This window comes from Hakea prostrata, chromosome 9 (genome assembly GCF_041222555.1).
Source record: "Hakea prostrata isolate BN-2017 chromosome 9, UWA_Hpros_2, whole genome shotgun sequence".
Lineage (NCBI taxonomy): Eukaryota > Viridiplantae > Streptophyta > Magnoliopsida > Proteales > Proteaceae > Hakea > Hakea prostrata.
The window spans coordinates 7,414,356-7,434,990 of NC_142608.1; the positions used below are offsets into that span (position 1 = coordinate 7,414,356).

The following is a 20,635-nucleotide window of genomic DNA, read 5'->3' on the forward strand; positions in this document are numbered from 1 at the left end:
GCTAGATTGGTAAATGATGCATGGCTTTCCACCAAAGAAAAGAACTGTTGATGGCTTAGTTTCTTCTGCTTGGGGTTGGATGCTAGCAATGCATCAAACAAACCTGCCAATTCAATTCGACATTGGATGGAGCTCTTGAGTATGACATATTGTGTAGATTGCAGATTGGGCAGAAAAACGAGGGCACAAAGTCTGAAGACGAAAGAAGAGCCATTGTTTCAATTTTCTAAGCTTTTCTCTTGTTCTACTAAATGCTTTCGGCTTAGAACCTGATCTGTACATTGTAACGTTGAAAAATAAAAATTTAAGTCAGCACTCATTTTTGCAAGAGAAAAGAGAAGGTAGAACTCTGTAATGTTGATTGTTGACGACGAACCACAAAAACTCAGGGGACAAATGCAAAACCAAATCCAATCAACGACACCTAATCGGATGCATATCAGTCACCTTGCACTTTGAAGATGGCCCAACTGGGGGGGGGGAAAAATGCTCTTCGCGGTTGTCTTTCTTGGATTCTTAGCGAAGAGCATGTTAAATTCTGAATAAGAACTCGATGTTACATATCTAACAGGCGTAATCTTCGGTATAAGCATTGGATTGGATCAAATTCATGGATAATTCTCAAATTTCTTTTGGAGGAAAATGTAACTCACAGTACAGATCCCTGGCGTTTTTAGGAAGGAATTCATCAAAACAGCCTTGATCATAAGACAAACAAAAATCTTCATCAACTATATAATCTAAAACCAAAAACCTCAATTGTTCAGAATTGCTGGCTGAGAGCCGGATAGAGTAAGAAAGTATAGTTCTACCGAGAACTACACAACAAAAAAACAGGGCAATGACTCGACTAAGCAGCTTTGTCTGCTTTGGAAGCTGTTGCAGCAGCTTGTCCCCTGAGACGACCTGTTCTCCTGGCAGCAATGAGACCAACCTTTTGCCCAGGAGGGGCATCACGCCGAACAGTACTGGCATGACCAATATGTTGATGGTTACCACCACCATGAGGATGCTCCACAGGATTCATGGCAACACCACGAACCTTGGGCCAGCTGTTCCTCTTCACTCGGTACTTGTGATAAGCATTTCCAGCCTTCAGAAGTGGCTTCTCAGTTCTTCCTCCACCAGCAACCTGTCCTACCATGGCCCGGCACCCACTTGGAACAATCTTCTTAGCTCCAGAAGGAAGCTTGATCCTAGCACAAACCCAAAAGCAGAAATTAAGTTAATGTAGAAAGAACCTAATCAACTCTAACATCAAATATCACATTTAAAGCTGTTGCCGTCTGCAAATACATATCCCGTGTTCAGGTCATCAGGTTCATGCATTTAATCACCAAAGCAACACAACTCCAATGACTTGGAAAACCAGAGTTGATAACCACTGTACCAAAGGAATGCCAACCACTTCTTCTTCTTTTTTTCCTCTCCAAAACATGCTTCAAAGGTTTTTGAAGGAGTGTTAGGTCAAGGTAGCATTAATCAGGACAATATTCTATTTGGCATCAGCATAATCCTGTGAACATATCATCTCCAACTTACATTACTAGTGCAGCACATGATCTTGGAGTGATATTTTTCGTTGGCCAAAACACACAAGATGTTCAACATTTTTGACTATTTCTAATTAAGTATAGCCATAGTATATGGTCTGGAATGAAAGCTTACAAGATGGTATTTCATGGGGAAACCACTGGTATGTTACTCAGATTGGTATCATAAGGATTGTAACGCTAAAGAACAGCATTATTATTTTTCAGCAAGCCAAATCATTACAATAGTGCTCAAAGTAAAATCAGAATACCAGCTGGAAGGCACCTTTTAACAGTTTCCAACCTATGAACCCAAATTTGATTATCTTCACAATAGGTTGAGTATTTCAACAGAAGGCCACAACATATATCATAAAATCGAAAAAATCGTCACCCACTAAACATGCTAATCTTAACATAGTACTTGTATTCCAATTTGCATCCAACATACACCACCAGAAACTCCATAACAAGAAGATTTTGCAATAAAAGCGATGCAAACGTGACACACCACTTGTGTTCAATTCTGAATCCAAGATTACCAACAGAATCTCCAAAACAACTTAACAAGCAGCAGCTCCACCTCCAATCTCAGTCATAGTGCAGAAATACAAAATTTTGGTCCAAGAGGTAACTGTTGAAAAATAAACCCAACCCAAAATTTTATCTAGTATACTCAATAATCTAAAAAGACAACCAAGGCCAGCCACAATCCCTTCATTACTTGATTTTTGGGAACTGAATAATTTCCAAGAAAGAACCAAATATCAAGAGAATCATCATCAACCACATAAGTACTCAACAATGAAACAAATCACCGAAGTCTAACACAGCATTAGCATAAGGAAATGAACATAATTCAAAACAGCAAGTGAACAAATTAGGTAGCGTACCTAGAGGTTCCGTTATCAGGGTTATGACTGATAACAATGGCATAGTCTCCAGATGCCCTAGCGAGGACGCCCCTATCACCAACATGATGTTCAACATTGCAAACAACGGCACCTTCAGGGATAGATCGAATAGGGAGAACGTTGCCCACCATGAGATTCGCCTTCTTACCACAGTAGACGAACTGCCCAGTATACATACCTTCGGCGGCTATGAAGAGCTCTTTCTGGTGCTTGTATCGGAAAGGATGGCGGAAGGTGACTTTGGCAAGAGGAGCACCTCGACCTGGGTCGTGAATGATATCAGTGATGACACCTTTGAGGTACCCATTTCGCTCGCCGAAGTCGAGGCTTCTGAATCTTGCAGGTCCCTTCCGATGGTGGGTGTGGGATTTGAAAACTGATCCAGCTCCCTTACGCTGGGCTCTGATAACTCTTCCCATCTCGCTCTCCCCTCCGCCCCTTTCTGCTATGAGCCTGTGAATGAGGGTTTAGGGTTACTGAAAAAAAAGTGAGAATATATAGCGGCAGGTTTTTTTTTTCCCTCTTTGTTTTTGGAGTAAATAAGCGGCAGAACATGGTGTCTCTATTTTGCCCTTCATTTAACGCATTATTTACTGATGACCTTAGGGTCAAAGGCAATGACCAGTATCCTGGTTTTTGTAAATATGTGTCATGTGTCTAATATTACATCAAAAGGTTAAGGTCTATTTATAAATCACATAATTTAAAAGATTGATGTGATATATAAATGGATTTCAACCATTTTTTTTTGGTAGAAAAACCTTCATTAAGTAACTGAGCGAGATACAGCCGAGGAATCCAAGGCAACAATTGCCTGAATCCAAGGATCGGAAATGGGCCAAACTATCTCTCCCGTCAAAGATAGGGCCCTCCTAGCTAGAGAGTCAGCACAGCTGTTAATCTCCCTATCAATATGGGCAATCTTACAACCAATGAACATGGGCATTAAATGAAGTATATCTCCTAACACTGATGAAATTTCGGGCGGGCCCTGGCCACGTTCAATAGCTTGAACAAGTTGTAGACAGTCAGACTCGATTTCTACATTATCAAAACACTCACCTAGGGTATAAAGCAAGCCATCCCTCAAAGCCAAGGCTTCCGCTTCAAGAGAAGAGATAGCTTGAGCAGACTTCGAAACAGCCAACTTGCACTCCCCACCCGAGTTTCTGATCATCAACCCTAGTCCCGTCTTCTCCTTCTTCCATGATGCATCGGTACTCAATTTAACCCATCCTACTTCAGGAGCACTCCAAACCTTTTTCTCCTTTTCTTTTTTCAGTTTGCTTATCACCATCGGCCTTGACACTGCTTTGTATTCCTCAAAAGCAATGTTTGCTCTACGGATCACTTCCTCAGGAGATCCTACAATCTTTCTAAATATCAATTCATTCCTAGCAAGCCACAGATACCATATGATGAAAGCAACCCTTCCTGCCAACTCCTTCAAGCACACCCCTTCCTGTTTCATCACATTATCCCATGAACAAAACCAAAGATGTATCCGCACTTCTTCACCTTGTGGCACCACATACGAGAGAGGAGAGCCGAACCACACCAGTCTTGCAAATGGGCATGTTAGAAATATGTGGTCAATAGTTTCCTCGTGTTTCCCACATCTAGAGCAAAACTGGATCAATCTGCACTTTTCTTCTCTTCAATTCAGCAGCCGCAGCTAAGCCTCTTGATAGGACTCTCCATAAAAGCTGCTTCAATTTTGGAGGGGCTGTACATTTCCACACTAGGTCCCAAACTCTGCTTTCAATAAATCTGAAGTTACCTCTCATGGAGGTTGATGGGCCCGTCTTCATTTTCTCCTCTTTGATTAAGCATAAAGCCTTATATGCTGATTTCACACTAAAACTCCCATTTCGAGCTGCTGCCCAGTATTGAGTATCATCTTGTGGAAACATACTCAAATTAATTTTCAGGATCTCCTCCACCTCTTCACTCGAAAAAAGCTCTTGTAAGATCTCCACTCTCCATTTTCTCTCCAAAGGGTCAATAAGATCTCCTACCCATTTGTAATTGCAATTGATGGGCCTTCTTGACTTCACTTTATAAAGGGGCAATGTGGGAATCCACCCATCATCCCATATGTCAATATTTGAACCCTCTCCAATCCTCCAACAGAGACCCCCGCCTTGGGACCCTCCCTACCCTCCAATATGCTCCTCCACGCCCACGAAGGGGCAGCCCCAGCTTTGGCATCCAAGAAGCTACATTTTGGGAAATAAATGTTCTTCATCATTTTAGCCCACATAGACCCTTGATCCGACCATAGCTTCCAAGCTAACTTTGTTAGTAGTGCTTTATTTTGCAGGTCTGGGTCCTTAAAATCCAACCCTCCTTTGCTCTTTGGCATACTCATTCTCTCCCATGACACCCAGTGAATCTTGTTTCCCTTCTCTTGGCTTCCCCAATAAAATCTAGCAGCTGCTTTCCTTATATCTTTATGCATTGTTTTGGAATCTTGAAATGAGAACATGTAAAATTTGACATTGAAAAGGCCACAGATTTAAGTAACACTTCCTTCCCTGCTTGTGATAAAAATCTATTCTTCCAGCCCTGCATTTTGGCTTCAACTTTCTCTTCCACCTCCTTAAAGACCATTTTCTTTGACATCCCAAAGTCAGTTGGCAATCCCAAATACTTATTTGCTCCTTCGCCATATGGGATTTTGAATACCCTCTGAGAACCACCTTTTGAACTTTGTTTGTGTGTTGCTACTAAAAGTCATTTTAGACTTCATTAAGTTTATCCTCTGACCACTAGCTTTGCAATATAGTTCCAAGCAGGCCTTTAAGTTCCATAATTGATCTAGCTTCACCTCCGAAAAGAGCAAACAATCATCGGCAAACATCAGATGGGTTAGCTTTTGTCCTCTATTTCTGATTTGTACACCTGAAATACCCTCCATTTCCTCAGATTTCAACCATTTGATATGATATTGAAACACATATCATACATCTACAAGAAAATGGATTAAATAAAATTTCGTCTGTCTAATAGAGGGCATGGTTTTAGTCCTCTAAGTAGGATCGGGAATCATGTTACCGAAAAAAGAGTCAAAATGGCGACCGACACAGACACTGATAAGGTCAGATTTGGTATCAAATAAGTATTTGTTTTTAATATATTTTGATGATTGGAATTTGTTTTTAGAAATTTTTACATGACAACCACTATAATTTAGATGAAAGTAAAAATAATAACTGTTCATTATTATGTTGAAAATTACATGGCACCCATTTGAAAAAATTATAAATTATTTACAATTAACTTTTGTTGTTAAATGACGAGTAAAATTACTTAAATGACCTTATCTTTAATTAAGTCATTTAAAATTCAAATGCTTTTTGGCAATGAAATGACATTATTATTTTCAATTTAACTCAACAAATGACATAAATATCCTTATCCTTTTTTTTTTTATCTGAGGTTCATCGAGGCCAGCTTGGGCGCACTACGACTACATTTTCAGGGGAGCTTTTTATATAATTAATATAGAGAGGCTCTACCCATTGCCCCAAGGGGATTCGAATTCTGACTTCCTATGTGGATGCGTTGGTATTTTGCCAACTGAGCCATCCCTCGGATTTCCTTATCCTAAATTAATTCATTCAATGGGTGAAGGGATCTTCTTCCTACTCCTTGTCTGCTTGAAAACACTTGCCACTACTAGCAGGAAATCACCCTCTCTCTCTCTCTCTCCTCAGCAAACCACAACCTTCCAGTAATGCCTCTGTGTTCAATCCACTCCACGTTTCACTCAATGGAAAATCGACAGTGTAGCTCTTTCTCTTATAGGAAATCCTATCCTTTTAATATCGGAATTGGGAATTGGTGAGCTTCGCTTCTCTTCTCTTCGTTCTCTTTCAATTTTATCCTCAATTCCCAAGTTCTTTCCAACAAACTGGTTTATTTTCTTATTCTCATGTGTTTTTCAGTAGAGAAGAATCGAACATCAATTGAACTGTATCCAAATGCTTGTTATGACTGCAGAGTTGATTCAACTTACCTGAAAGGTGTAACACAAAATGTAATGGTGAAGAGAGACAAAAGCATCAAATCTCGTCTCCCAAGGTCAAATTCCGAATTATGTACCAAGGAAGAACAAGAAATGGGTGGAAATCTCTCTCGTGCCATTATATTTTTCTGGTTCCGAGTACTTGTGGTTTGGTACCTGAAGGCAAATGCAAGGCAGAAAAATGTGGGAGGACCAAAAGGAGAAAGTGAAAGCGAGAGTATAACTGTTTTTTCATAAATCCTAACTTCTCTCAGAAAAAGCGGTAGAATCAAAAGAGGTGGTGGGTAATTTCCCACAGGTTCATGAGATGAAGTCATGAAGTCGTTGAGTGGAGAGGGGTGAGAGTGAGTCAGGGAGGAGTAATTATGTCATTTTACCATAAAAAGGGCATTTGAGTAATTTGAGTTTTAAAATTTCTCCCTTCATCAACTAAATGATTAGGTCATTTGCTGAGGGCAATAAAGTCACTTTACTATTCAAGGGGTATTTGCATGGAATGACATATCACCGAATTTCGGTCCTTACTGAACTGAGAACAGGCCCCGAAACGAGATTGTTGTATTGTCTGCGGCGAATTAGCGAAAATCGGTTGATTTTCTGGCGAATCAAACAAAAATCGCCGGATCGTTGAAGGAGAAGAAGAAGAAGAAAGAAAGAGAGGGAGAAGAAGAAGAAAGAAAGAGAGAGAGAAAGAAATGAAGAGAAGTAGTAGCAACCACTGCTATTTTCGCCGGATCGTTGAAGAAGAAGAAGTAAGAAAGAGAGAAAGAGAAAGAAATAGAAGACAAGTAGTAGTAGTGGCGTCGGGGAAATCTGGACAAGTAGTAGCAACGGCATCGGCGAAATCTCGGCGAGATTTCTTTCCTTGGGTATTTGGATAATTTATATTTTATATAATTTAAACAAAATAATTTATATCAAGACCTGATTAGTAGAGTGGTAAGATCCATACTTCTCTGTGGAGAGGTCATGGGTTTCGACCCCCCCAAACTAGCCCGGATGAACCTCAAACAACAAAAAAAAAAAATTATAGATTTTTGTGAATGCGCAAATGTTTAGTGCTTTTATAGTAAGGGTGAAATCTCATACCTATAAATCTACAGATTCACGTTTTTAGTGTAAAAGATGAATTTCTAGATTTCATGAATTCAGAGATTTTCACAACCAAACGGGTAATTTTACCAACCATTTAACATGAAAACTTAAGTGTGGGTAACTTTTAATTTTTCAAGTGAGTGCCATGTAATTTACACCATAATAGTTGGTGGTCTAGTGGTCACTAATTTTAACATAATAATAGTAGATGACATGTAAAAACTCTTGCTTTTTATCATCCTTTATTTATATTATACCTGCTGCGATTAAGTATAATATCAATATTTTTATTTTGGATAAAGAAATGGGGGATGCAGTAGTGGCGCCTTTGCTCTCCCCACTAGACAATGTTTGGACTTTAGAGTTTGACTTATGTAATCATTACTTTTGCGAACTATCCGTTTAAGCATTGACCCTGTTAGCGTAGCCCCATCAAAAGCCTAGTATAATCCATAGAAATTGATAAGGATCTAATGCTAAGCCAAAGAGCACACAACTGCCCAGTGAGAGAAACAGAGGAACAAAGGAGACCTAAATCTGGGACATAGAGGCTACCAAAACACTTGGAAGTAAACTTAGAACCACTAGACCACCATCTCCGATGGTTATAGTATCAATATTGGTGAGGTACAAAAACAATATCCAGACCTAATTTTGGACAATATTACCCTCTCAACCCCACCAAAATAAGAAAATTTGATTGGTAAAATTTACAAGTCAAAGTGTGGGTTAGGTCTGTCAGCCCCCCCCCCCCTCCCCCCTTTTTTTTTGGTGGTAATTCGGTTTGTAGCCATGTAACTTTTAGATGATTGAGAGTTTGTTTTTGTGAAGGGAAAATTGACTCTTCTCCCTCAGAAGAGGGCCAACCCCAACGATATTCCTTTTTAGCATGATATTGGGGAATCTCATTGCTATTACTCAAACAAGCATGAAACGTATGCTTGCACATTCGTCCATAGGTCAAATCGGATATGTAATTATTGGAATAATTGTTGGAGACTCAAATGATGGATATGCAAGCATGATAGAATCAGCCTTTCCACGGAGGTAAATCTTTGCCTGCTAGGCAAGAGGATAGCAAGTTACAAATTCTGGCTCGGTAGGACATGTATTTCTATTACTATGAAATTCATAAATGAAGTAGTTAATCTTTACCATAAAATTAAAAAAATAAAAGAAAAGAAAAGAAGAAAAAAAAACCTCTCACAGGATATCTTTCTCCATTGTCAGGTGTTATGTATGTTTTTTTTCCCCTACCCTAGCATATCAGGGACTTCATTTTTTTTAGATGACTAGCAAACTTGAACTATTTCTTTCATTAGTTAAAAAACTAACTACAAGATAAATCTTCAGTTTACCCAAAAAAAAATAAAAGATATAAATCTTCAGTTGCAGGATCAAATACATAATTGTTGTGTGTTCTTCAAAACAATGGAGATAGAAGTCCAGGAGAAACCGCTGCAAAACCACCCTAATAACTACTACTTTGGTCATCTGCCTTGGTCAATCCTTCCATGGCACCACAAACTGAGTTTATCATGAATTCGGACCAATTATTTCACAATGTCAAAAAGGGGTTCACTATGGAACTAGACAATTGATTCGGACCAACAGAATTTAGTGAACAAACACACGTACACATTCTTCGATTCAGGCTTCAGCGGTCATGATAGAAATGTAGGGTGTCTTTTGAAAATATTTTATTTAATTCTTACTAAGAGAGAGAGAGCATAGTAAGTATAGTTTTGTATTGGGATAATTACTATTGTCCCCCTGTATTATAGCTTAATTACTAATATATCCCCTGTCCTTTTTGAAATTACTAATTCAACCTTCAACTTTGCTTGTAATTACTATTGTCCCCCTACTGTTAAACTCCGTTAGTTAAATGATGATATGGCATATTTTATTTATTTAAAAATCCCAAATTAACCCTATAGTCTTATATTATTTATTTACACTTTATATTAAATTACATTACTATCCTGAGTAATTAAGGAAAACTTAAACATAATTAAACAATCTTCTTTCCTAGTCTAAAGAAAGAGAGAAAATCAAGGGATACTCATTTTCAAATTTCGATATGTACTTTTCAATCTGGTAATAAATAAATAAAAAATTCCTAATTTTTTGTGTTATTTTTAATTTTGTTATTTACTTTCTAGTTTAATGTTATCAATTTAAGAAGTTTCTACTTCCAATAGATTATTATTTATTTATTGTCTAATTTGACGTTAGCTATTTTAGGAAGTCCTACTACCAATAGGGTGCCTTTTTTTTTATAATTCAAGATGACAAAAATACACGTAAAATTATTTCATGTGATTTTTTTTTCTAAATGAGGATAATATTTTTTTTGGCATTCTTAATTATAAAAGGGCAAAATAGACATTAAACATTCAACCTTAACGGTCACTTAACACTGTTAGAATTGAGGGGGGCAACAATAATTTCATAAAGAGTAGGGTTCTTTTAGTAATAAAGCTATAAGAGAGGGGGGCAACAATAAATATCCCTTTTGTATTTCTACCCAAAGAAAAAGTATGGTTTCATATTTCCATCACAAAGGGATATTCTCTTGGAGCAGTGACTTGATATAATCTTCTAGAGCTGGAAGACATTGATTTTCATCGTAATCATACATCACCTTGACCATCCTTGCAGAATTAAGTGAGACCCTTGTAAGAGATGGAGTGAAAGACTTCCATGCAAAGGTTTCCCCATTAAGTTGCTTCCATGAATCTGAAATCAAATGGAAAACATGTTCTCGTGCAACGTCAATTGAAGAACCCTTATATTCCTTCAAGTAGCAGTCCAAGTATGATCCATCATGCCCATCTTGCTTCTCATCCTAATTATCAATCCATATCAATTAACAAATTACTAAAAATTGATAGACAATATTAAACTAACAAGTTGAGATATTTTCTATCTGTCAGGGTAGAGGATTGTCCTCTCTTCACATCTCTTCATTATACTATTAGGAGGGAACCCATATCTTAGCATCGACAAAATGGATTATAAATGCTTGGAGGTGGACTCTAGCTCTTTCTAAATGTGTGGTGAAATGATGTGAAGGGAGAAGAATCCTCTATGTACCAGGGTAGAGGATCCACACTCCTTACAAGTATTAGTTACCTTTGCATTTCCCAGGTCATCCCACAAACGAAGAATTGTGGCAGGGCAAGACATGAGAGCAGGGCCTGGACTTTGTTCCACACGATCCACAGTCTCTTTAGTTATACCTTCACCCAGGAGAAAGAACCAATGAAGTAACATCACATGAACTCCTGAGCTCACCACTCCATTCTCCAGGTAATCTTTGCCCTTGGGCACTTGCTTTGAAGCAAACCATTTTGTTTCCACCAAAAAGGCATCACAAAGGCTCCCCCACTAGAGGTTAGCAGCAGATAGAGCATTAGGTAAAGGTTGCATATTAACATTATCACATTCAGTCTTGAGAAGAATGAAAAATCAATTAAAGCTTACCGCCTTTTTAAGTGAGTGCATAGGGTTCCAACCATGATTTTTGAGGACATCAGAAGCAATTTCGTTGGTGATTTCATCAAGAACCTTGAAGCATGTCCTCATGTAGTTTGGCAGTCGCTCAATTCCTGTGGCATCCCATCTATACATAAAGTAATTATCTCATATTAGATTAGAGTAGTTTGAACTTGCTTATATTCATTATGAAAACCTAACTTGGTAAATACATACTTGTTGATTGCTTCAGTGAAGAGAACAACTTCATTCAATGACCCTCGAACGTCAAAGATATCATCTATCACGTAAACAAGTGAGATGATTTTTGTGGTCTTGATTCTAACCTTAGAGAACTTTGGATCTGGAAGGACCATCATAGACCACATGTACCATTTTAAAGGTTGGTTTCTGGCGAACTTTAGTTCTTCTGATAGACCCAGTTCTCTCCACCACCTTAACATATCCAAAAACTGAACAATCAATACAGTAAAAATTTGTTTGACCCTCACTACAATCAAACAAATTAAAAACAGCCGGTGCAACTTACTTGTAAACTTGCAATAGTTCATCTCGATGAATGGATTGAACAATGTTAAAATCCATCTTCCAAAGTTCTCGTAAGGGATCCATCCATCCATATGCGCCATGGAAACGATGGAGATTTTCTTTGCTCTGAAATCTGGCCAGGCTCAAGTGGTGGGGATTATCAAGGGTATCCTTTATGGCTTTGGCAATATATGGTTGGGGATTCATCAGAGAAGCATTAAGGTGCTTGTGAGCATAGTCATGTACTTCATCGAGGATCTCTTCTCCCATTGTCCGGAGGAAAGAAGCTTCGTATAAGCTCATCATTCCTCTTATGTCTTCTCTTAGTTCTACTCTGAAGTGTCCCTGCTTCTTATCCTTGAAGCTGCTAAACACATCTGTTTCATGCACCACCAATCGATTATACAACTACATGGATAAATATTTGATTCTTTTTTTAATAAAACAAAATTTTCATTTAATTGAGTTTGGAAGTGGTTATAGATCAAACGGGTAAAATAAAGGAAATTTAGTCATTTTGAAATATCAAAAGAGAAAGAAAGGTAATAGTTCATTTATGGGGCATAGAAGTGAAAGCTTGCAGAGGATAAGACTTTAGAGTAAATAGAGACCTAAGCATAGGGGAGAAATAGAAAAATTCTCTCTAATATATGATATTAGAGATGTACATCTTTAATTACTTTTACTAGAGATTCGAATTTTAAAGTTTAAAATTTAAATTCAAATGTGAATATTTAGAAATAGGGACATTTTTTTTGGAACATAGGTGTCCAGTTAGCTTAGACACCCCTCAACTAATCCTTGGGGAAACTTTTATACATACGAGGGAGGAACTCCTGCTCCAAGAAAACCTGAGCTCTTAACCTCTTACTATGAATATTGATCTTGGGAACTAAGAGGTTTTTTTTTTCCCCCATTTTTTATATCATAATTTCAAACTGCCTAAATGACCATATAAATATCCATTTCCTAACCCTGCCCCACTCATTAAAGAAAAAGAAAAAGAAAAAAAAAAAAAAAAAAAAAAAAAAAAAAAGAGAGAGAAAGAAAAGAAAAGAAAAACTATTTTAATATCTGGTGGTTTTTATTAATTTTTTTTGAAGGAATTTGTTGTTAAATGATTTTCCTTTTGCTTAAAATCTCTCATGTCTGTTATTTTTTTTGTTAGGAGGACAAATGCTTCTCACCAAAAAAATTGACGTGGAACCACCATATGTATAGTAATAAAAAAATGTAGCGGTAGGACTTGTGCCAAATTTTATGATGGAAAAAAAATGTTTGAGGAACAGTTTGTGTTGAGTCGAGATCCTGTTGACCCAGACAGCTTTTTCTTTCAGTTCCCCACCCTGACGCATGACTTACCCGCGATACATGAGTAGAGTTGTGTTAGCACAATTGTGAGGGTGAGAAAATGGGGGACAAGTTGCCTAAGTGGAGTGGACCTGAATTTTGTCCATGCTCTACTGACTTCTCAAAATGAGAGCAAGAAATGCACGATATCAGACAAGAGGGAAAGAGGGAGGAAATTTTGTTTTAACTTAAAATTTTGAGACTATATTAGGCTTCCGATGGGGCTCCACTGACGGGGGCCAGTGCTTGCACTGGTAGTGTACAACACTAATGTTTGCATAGGTCGTACTCAATAAAAAGTCCGAATATTGCGTAGGGGCATTAGGTTGCCGCTACTGCATCTTTTTTATTAAAAAAAAAAACCTTAAAATTTGAGATTTTGATAAATTTTTGTAGCCACGTGTCAAAACCGTAAAAGGAAGTTTCAGAAAATAATTATAAACAACGAAATTCCGGCGGGAAATACTGACCCTCTTTGGGCGGGGGGGGGGGGCCCGGCGCCCGGGGGGGGCCCCCCCCCCCCCCCCCCCCCCCCCCCCCCCCCCTTGGCCCCCCCCCCCCCCCCCCGCCCCCCCCCCCCCCCCCCCCCCCCCCCCCCCACCCCCCCCCCAACCCCCCCCCCCCCCCCCCCCCCCCCCCCCCCCCCCCCCCCCCCCCCCCCCCCCCCCCCCCCCCCCCCCCCCCCTTAAAGCATTACACCCCGAGTATCTAGTTTGGAATACCTGCATCATTGCTTCCAGCTAGTATTTATAGAATAAATACTAAATTCTATTGGTAATTGGACTCTCCTACAAGGCCCATTACACCGTTAGATCGTAACTAATCTGATGGCTCATATTAGAACATAAGTTGAGTATGACCCAAATACCTCAACAATAAGTTGGGTATAACTTGAGTACCTCAACCTATTTGGGTATGACTCAAATACCTCAACAATCTCCTCCTATGTTCTACATATGGCTCTAGCAGTAGTCCCAGAAATGTAATGTTCAAAATCAATACAGAATCATTCATAACTTTCCAAAAAGAGAATAGTATTCAATAAAATCCAAAAGAACACTTTGAATCAAAACATGAGTTTTAGAACAAATCTAAACCCAATCTAATTAGAAGTTCTTCTTGGATTGAATTACTTATTCTCACAAAGAACAATACAACTGTTCTTTGCATCCTTGAACGATTTACTCTTAAAGTCAATCTTTCCAATAGAGATCCATCCTGACAGCTTTGAGTGATTTTACTTGTCAAGTAAATCTTTCCATCAAACCAGAGGATTGGATTCGCTCCTCCATTTTTGCTATCCATTGCAAATTTACCAAAATATGAATTTCATAATATATGAATTCAATCATTTGTATAAGTATCTAGCTCAATCAAAAGAACTTAATACAACCCACATGATGACTGGAAAATCATTCGCATTCTCATAGAGTTTCTATACAAAAACAAGATCTAAACGGTTTCTTTTACAAGAACCATTCCATGTTTCTATTTGAAATCATGTTCAACATAATTTGCATTCTCATCAAGTTTCTATATAAGAACAAGATCTAAATGGTTTCTTTTACAAGAACCATTCCATGTTTCTATTTGAAATCATGTTCAACATAATTTGCATTCTCATCAAGTTTTTATACAAGAACAAGATCTAAATGGTTTCTTTTACAAAGAACCATTCCATGTTTCTATTTGAAATCATGTTCAATATAATTTGCATTCTCATCAAGTTTCTGTACAAGAACAAGATCTAAATGGTTTCTTTTACAAAGAACCATTCTATGTTTCTATTTGGAATGTTAGAGTTATCGTGTCCAACATAGTTTATTGGTTATATCATCAAATTTGGAATGATAAACCTTTCTATGGAAGACATATCATCAGATGTGGAATGATATAAAGATAACAATAACATCATCGAAACATATCAACAATTTTCATATTCCTTGAATGGAATAATAAGGTAATCAAGCTTCATACAAAGGCTGTTATATCATCAATGTGGAATGATTTCACAAACCTCTATACTCCACAATCTTGCCAAATTATCTGAAATATGCAAATTGTCATGAATGCTAACTATGGCTAGATGAAATTCGAACAATTCAAAATAACATGAAATTGGATTAAGACCTATCTATCTATAAGGTCTTTAATCCCATCTCCCCCACAATTTTGAATGTTCGATTTGTATTTCAATCCCTTTGTAAGGGCATCTGCCATGTTCTATATTGATTAACTAAAGTGATCACTTCTTGTTTTATTAGATAATTCAGCACAACCTGCATTAGCCTAATTTGTCTCCTCTTACCATTAAAGAGTGAGGTATTAGCTATCATTGTTGTTGCTTGATTATCACAAAACAAACTTCAAGCTAATCATAGGAATATCCAGGATCAGATCTTTTATCCGCTCTCTGCCTTATCTCTCTTGAGGCTAGAGAATATAATTATGATTCCATAAAAGATAGAACTCATAACAATACAGTTCATCTATTGGATTTCCTTTTTAATAGCCAATTCACCTAGTGTAAGAATAATCACTAGTAGATTGTTGTTTATATTTCTGAGCAATAAGATGCATCAGAATTATCCTTCCAAAATTTGAGGATGTCCAAATTAAAGAAGAGCATAGTTTGTAGTACCCTTAAGATATCTCATTAATCTTTTGAGGGCATTCCAGTGCTCTGTACTAGGATTACATATGAAACAACTCAGCATGCCTACTGTATAGGCTATGTCTGGCCTAGTGCAACTCATTGCATACATAAGACTATCAATTAGTTTAGAATATTCTAACTGATTCACAACTTTACCATCTTTTGATACAGGCTGTTATAATCATATGGTGCCTCTACTGGTTTGCATCCACTGTATCCCCATCTAGAAAGTAGTTTTTCAATACAACTAGATTAGTTAAGGTAATTCCCTACCCATAAAAACTTACTTTCATGCCAAGAATGATGTCTACAACACCAAGATCCGTCATGTCAAATTCTTTAGCTAAGGTTTCTTTGATTTCACTCACTACAGAATAATCAGAACCAAGAATTAGCATGTCATCTACATGTAAGCAAATAATTATGACCTTATTCGACACAGACTTATAGTAAAGGCATTTATCAGAGTTACTCATTTGAAACTAAAACTCTTTACTTATTTTGTGCCATAATCTATGTGCTTATTTAAGATCAAATGACTAAATTAATTTATAGTCTTTATGTTCGAAACATTTCATGACATACCCTTCAAGTTTGTTCATGTAGGCTTTATAATCCATATCATTCACTTTATTCGAATCCACAAAATTTAAAAACTGATATGAATCACTTAATATGAAACAGAAACCTAAGAGACATGTCCTTTTTATTTACAAAACCAAGAATCAACGACACAAGAATCATGAGACTGAATCAAAAAACACATTAGTGTTCTATAAAACAAATTTAGATTTTTTCATCTAAATTTTGTTTTCTCTTTCTTGTATTGATTTTAGACCTAAAGAAGGTCTCTAACTTGGTCAGGTTAATTGGATGCATATATCCTTCAGGTGTTCTCTCTTTTCCCCTCCTTTTTTTTTCTTCAAAAAAAAGTTTTAAAAAAAAAAAAATTCTTTCTCGATTTTGATAGTGACATTGCATCTGGAAATATTTAAATTTTTCATTCTTTGCTCAAGGCATCTGGAAATATTTAAAATTTTCCATCCACATAATTCCACCTTAGTTTAACTGTTAAAAAAAAATCACTATGATTTTAAAGCCTTAACAGCTAAAACATCACATTTACCAAGGCTGCCAATACCAATATTCAACAAAGAAATATGTATAATCTTCATACAAAATTCAATTCAACCATGACTAAGTGAAACTAAGAATGGTTGAGAAACCATCACTCAAATGGTGAGAATAAAGTTGGCTTATGCTAGCCTCAGTGGTGGAACATTTTAAACCAATGATTCATGAGCATCTAACAAGAATCACAAGTAGTAGCTAATGATTGCAACATTAATCAAGATTAACACCCATGCTAGATTTAAAAATCAAAATCAGCAATTCAATGTTAAATGAAAGATGAAACTAAAGAGGAAAGATTATAATACCTTATCTGTACCTTCAAGAGTCATACTTGAAAACAAATACAATTGTACCTTCTTGATAGAGTCTGACTATAGATATGAGAAGAGGATCATGATTCTCTCTCCACTACTAGAGCTCTACTAATCTGGAGCCAAAGTTCAGCATTTCAACCAATTGACTAGGTCGGACACCTCCACAAGAGAGGAAGTAAAGCATCCAGCGTTGGGACTTATTTTCCTTCTCAATCTTGGCAAGGGGTGGGCCCAAACAACATCTAGAGAAGAGAATTCTCAAATGTTGCAAAGTGGTGGGGATGGGCCCAACAGCAACATGAATTTACCAGTACAAAACCAAATTAAAGGTTGAGACTTGTAACTCACGTTATTATTTGAATATAATAGCGTGAGTTATAATCAGTCCAGTGACGTGGTTCTTGGCTACATTAGCCATGGGACTGCTGAGTCCCGACCCACTTTCTCTTTCCCGATTTGAGAAGTTCAGGTTTGAAAACCACATGAGATCAAGTTTTCTGGGTTGGTAATATCTGAGATTACTCTCACACAACCACCAGCTAATCATCTTCCTTCTTTCTATAGATAAGATGGCTCTTTCTATAATAAAAAATAGGAATTAAAATCGTGGAACTGAATGGTTTAGAGTCGTACCGTTTCATTCCAACATAACCGAGTTTATGGAACTGAATCGCCAATTGGTAGGTGATTCCAATCGAATTTGACTGGTATCGGCTGTATCTGATTCTTGATTCAAAAAAGCTGTTGATATTCTTTCACCAGCAACGGGAAATCAGATTACCTTTTCTCAATGACTGCCGGTCATCTATTCCAGACTGAAGTTGCCCGTTTTAAGCACCGGAACCAACTCCTCAAGCTTTAAAGACAGATAGATTTAAACCCATACATCTTTGAAGGATCTCCTGCCATCATCGCCTGTAGCTGGTTCTCAGTCTCCAAGGGCTCTTCCAGGAGGTGGCTATGAAATCATCAATTGATGCAATCCCTGTTACCTTCGTCCATTGTTCTTGTCGATCCTAATCAATTCAAGTAACTGATACGAGGTGCTGGATTTCTTTTTCGAAATTTGCAACCAAATCTCGTAATGCTTTAAGATTGTTAGGGTTAGGGTTTAAGCACGAGGTTGCTTAAAGCATTACACCTGAGTATCTAGTTTGGAATACCCAGACCGCTGCTTCCAGCTAGTATTTATAGAATAAATACTGAATTCTATTGGTAATTGGACTCTCCTACAAGGCCCATTACACCGTTAGATCGTAACTAATCTGATGGCTCATATTAGAACATAAGTTGAGTATGACCCAAATACCTCAACAATAAGTTGGGTATAACTTGAGTACCTCAACCTATTTGGGTATGACTCAAATACCTCAACAGAAAAAAAAAAAAAGGGGGGCCCGGCCCCCCCCCGGGGGGGGGGGGGGGGGGGGGGGGGGGGGGGGGGGGACCCCCTGTAGAGCTGGGGGGGGGGGGGGGGGGGGGGGGGGGGGGGGGGGGCCCCCACAACTCCCCGGGGGGGGGGGGGTCCGGCCCGGTCCCAACCCTACCTACGTTTTTAAAATGGGAGAGAGCATCGGGGGGAGGAGGGAGGAGGGAGGGGGGGGGGGGGGGGGGGGGGTGGGGTGGTGGTTGTGGAAGGGGGGGGTGGGGGGGGGGGGGTGGGAATTAAAATAGGGTTTTGGGGGTGTTTGGGGGGGGGGGGGGGGGGGGGGGGGGGCGGGAGCCATTACTACTCATGCTCTCTTTCTCAGCTATTATTCAGCCCAGGGTGGCAAACCCACAGACCCAAAAATCTACTCTTGTCCAACAGGTAAATTCTGAATCCCAATTCCCAAACACACACACACACGCACTCAAATTTTGGTTTTACTCAATGTCTTTGTTGGTGAAATAAAATGAACTGGTGCTGGTCAGTGAGGGTGAGCCCAAGGGCGTGGAGGGGACGGTAGCCATAATTGTGGGTGCCATCGAGTTGGAGTGAAAGGGAACGGTGGAGGTTGAAGCTGGATCTGGCAAGTTCCGAAATGGGTCGTTGTTGCACCAGTTCGAGGGCAAGGAACCCACCTGCCTTACCTGATGCAGCACAAGCGATCGATTATTTATCTACAAGAGTGACTGCTGCTCCCTTTTTGGCCAAGAAATAGGCACAACACACCCCGATGACTCCACCTCCACATACCACCACTCTCTTCTGCTGTTGCTGCTTCTTTTTGTCATCCATTGATGTCCTTGTTGTCGGGGACGATGATGGGGACGGTGGTTTTAAAACTTAACCGTTGGTTTAGTTTCAGAACCGGTTCAAATTTACCAATTTATAGAAAAATAAAACCAACGATTAAGATTTTTTGAATTGACACGTGGCGGCCATCCAGCACGGCCGCTAGATGGCCGCCCCAAGTTCGGCCGTCGAGGATTGTAATCCCTCTTTTTCTTTTTTTTTGGTAAATAAAATACTCACCTTCAGGAACCCAGTAACCAGCTTGCCTCAATAACCGGAAATGAAGTGCAACGTTATGGAGATTATGATCGCCGAAAGGGAAAGTGGTTGAACTAAAGCTTCCATAATGCTTTGACAGGACATCTTTTATTTCGGGTTCGAAATGATAATCGATTCCCAGGCGTTGCACTGAGTCAATCATGATCATACGCTCTAATGGATCTTGGAGTTGGTTCAGAATACGCTTAGCTTGAATGCACTTCTCTGCGTGCTTAATCCGAAGCCCATCCTACAAGATCAGAAAGAGATGTCGTCACTCAGAAACTAAACTAAACTAAACTTAAACCCGTTAATGAAAATGGAAAATTTGTACAGGAGTGATGAGTTGCAGTGCTTGCCATGTGGTGTAGGGAGGATTTGTTGACCAAGTTGAGGGATCGGATGATGACTTCATTGTATTCGTAAGCAGCAGATATGTGAAGACGAGAAGCAGTACTGATAACATGTGTTCTGCCAGAGACCTTACCGGTGATGGTGGAAGAAGATGAAAGGTTGCAAGAGAAGGCCATATGAACTCCACAAGGTTAGCTTATGAAAGAGAGAGAAAGAAAGCAAGAGAGCGAGAGAGCGAGAGAGAGATGAGCCTCCTGCAATAAGGAACGGGTTAATTTATAGTGCGGTATCACTATCGCTTCTACAGAATAAAGATCTTGAATTCAACTCCCAAGTTCCCTTTCAAGAGGCACATACACGCAAGTGTAACGGAGAGGGACAACGTGTTTCATGTATGAACAGGAGGATTGGTAAGTGTTCGATTCTAATTCGTATGATTAGATTCTTCTGCTTGACCAAACGAGAATGCAAAGTGTAATCGGATTTGGGACTTGACTTCAGCAATGCGTAGCACTGGGCTGTGAATCTATTTCTCATGAGTATAATAATACATTTTTAAAAAATAGATGGTTAAGATTGCAATCTCAATCGAGACTCTCGATCTCAAGCATTCGCTGTAGGCACTGTGCATTAATTTCACAACACTTTCTATCTCAAGCAATTTCAGTCGAGACTTTCTATCTCAAGCATTCGCTGTAGATGTTGCACATTAACTTCATACTACCAAGCAATTTTCTCTTATTTGTGTAGC

At 38.7% G+C, this 20,635-nt stretch overlaps 2 protein-coding genes across 2 annotated transcripts; both read right to left on the reverse strand.

Moving 5' to 3' along the window:
- Positions 1 to 562: 562 nt before the first annotated feature.
- Positions 563 to 2,935, reverse strand: LOC149004408 (large ribosomal subunit protein uL2). Its single transcript, XM_089169589.1, has 2 exons — positions 2,426 to 2,935; positions 563 to 1,196 (listed from the first exon to the last, which is right to left on the reverse strand). The coding sequence occupies exons 1-2, from the start codon at positions 2,863 to 2,865 to the stop codon at positions 851 to 853; spliced, it is 786 nt and encodes a 261-aa protein (XP_089025715.1). The 5' UTR covers positions 2,866 to 2,935; the 3' UTR covers positions 563 to 850.
- Positions 2,936 to 10,131: 7,196 nt separating this feature from the next.
- On the reverse strand, positions 10,132 to 20,060 carry LOC149004409 ((3S,6E)-nerolidol synthase 1-like). Its single transcript, XM_089168650.1, has 7 exons — positions 19,890 to 20,060; positions 19,513 to 19,780; positions 11,602 to 11,977; positions 11,289 to 11,507; positions 11,061 to 11,199; positions 10,710 to 10,964; positions 10,132 to 10,422 (listed from the first exon to the last, which is right to left on the reverse strand). Exons 1-7 carry the CDS (start codon positions 20,058 to 20,060, stop codon positions 10,132 to 10,134), a joined length of 1,719 nt encoding a protein of 572 aa, XP_089024776.1.
- Between the last annotated feature and the right edge of the window lie 575 nt (positions 20,061 to 20,635).

Coding starts and splice junctions, on each gene's coding strand:
- LOC149004408 (XM_089169589.1), bottom strand. CDS start 2,865: ATGGGAAGAGTTATCAGAGCCCAGCGTAAGGGAGCTGGATCAGTTTTC. Junction 1,197..2,425: donor CCTGATAACGGAACCTCTAG/GTACGCTACCTA, acceptor GGTTTGTGCTAG/GATCAAGCTTCCTTCTGGAG.
- LOC149004409 (XM_089168650.1), bottom strand. CDS start 20,060: ATGGCCTTCTCTTGCAACCTTTCATCTTCTTCCACCATCACCGGTAAG. Junction 11,508..11,601: donor GAACTATTGCAAGTTTACAA/GTAAGTTGCACC, acceptor GGATATGTTAAG/GTGGTGGAGAGAACTGGGTC. Junction 10,423..10,709: donor ATGACCTGGGAAATGCAAAG/GTAACTAATACT, acceptor ATTGATAATTAG/GATGAGAAGCAAGATGGGCA.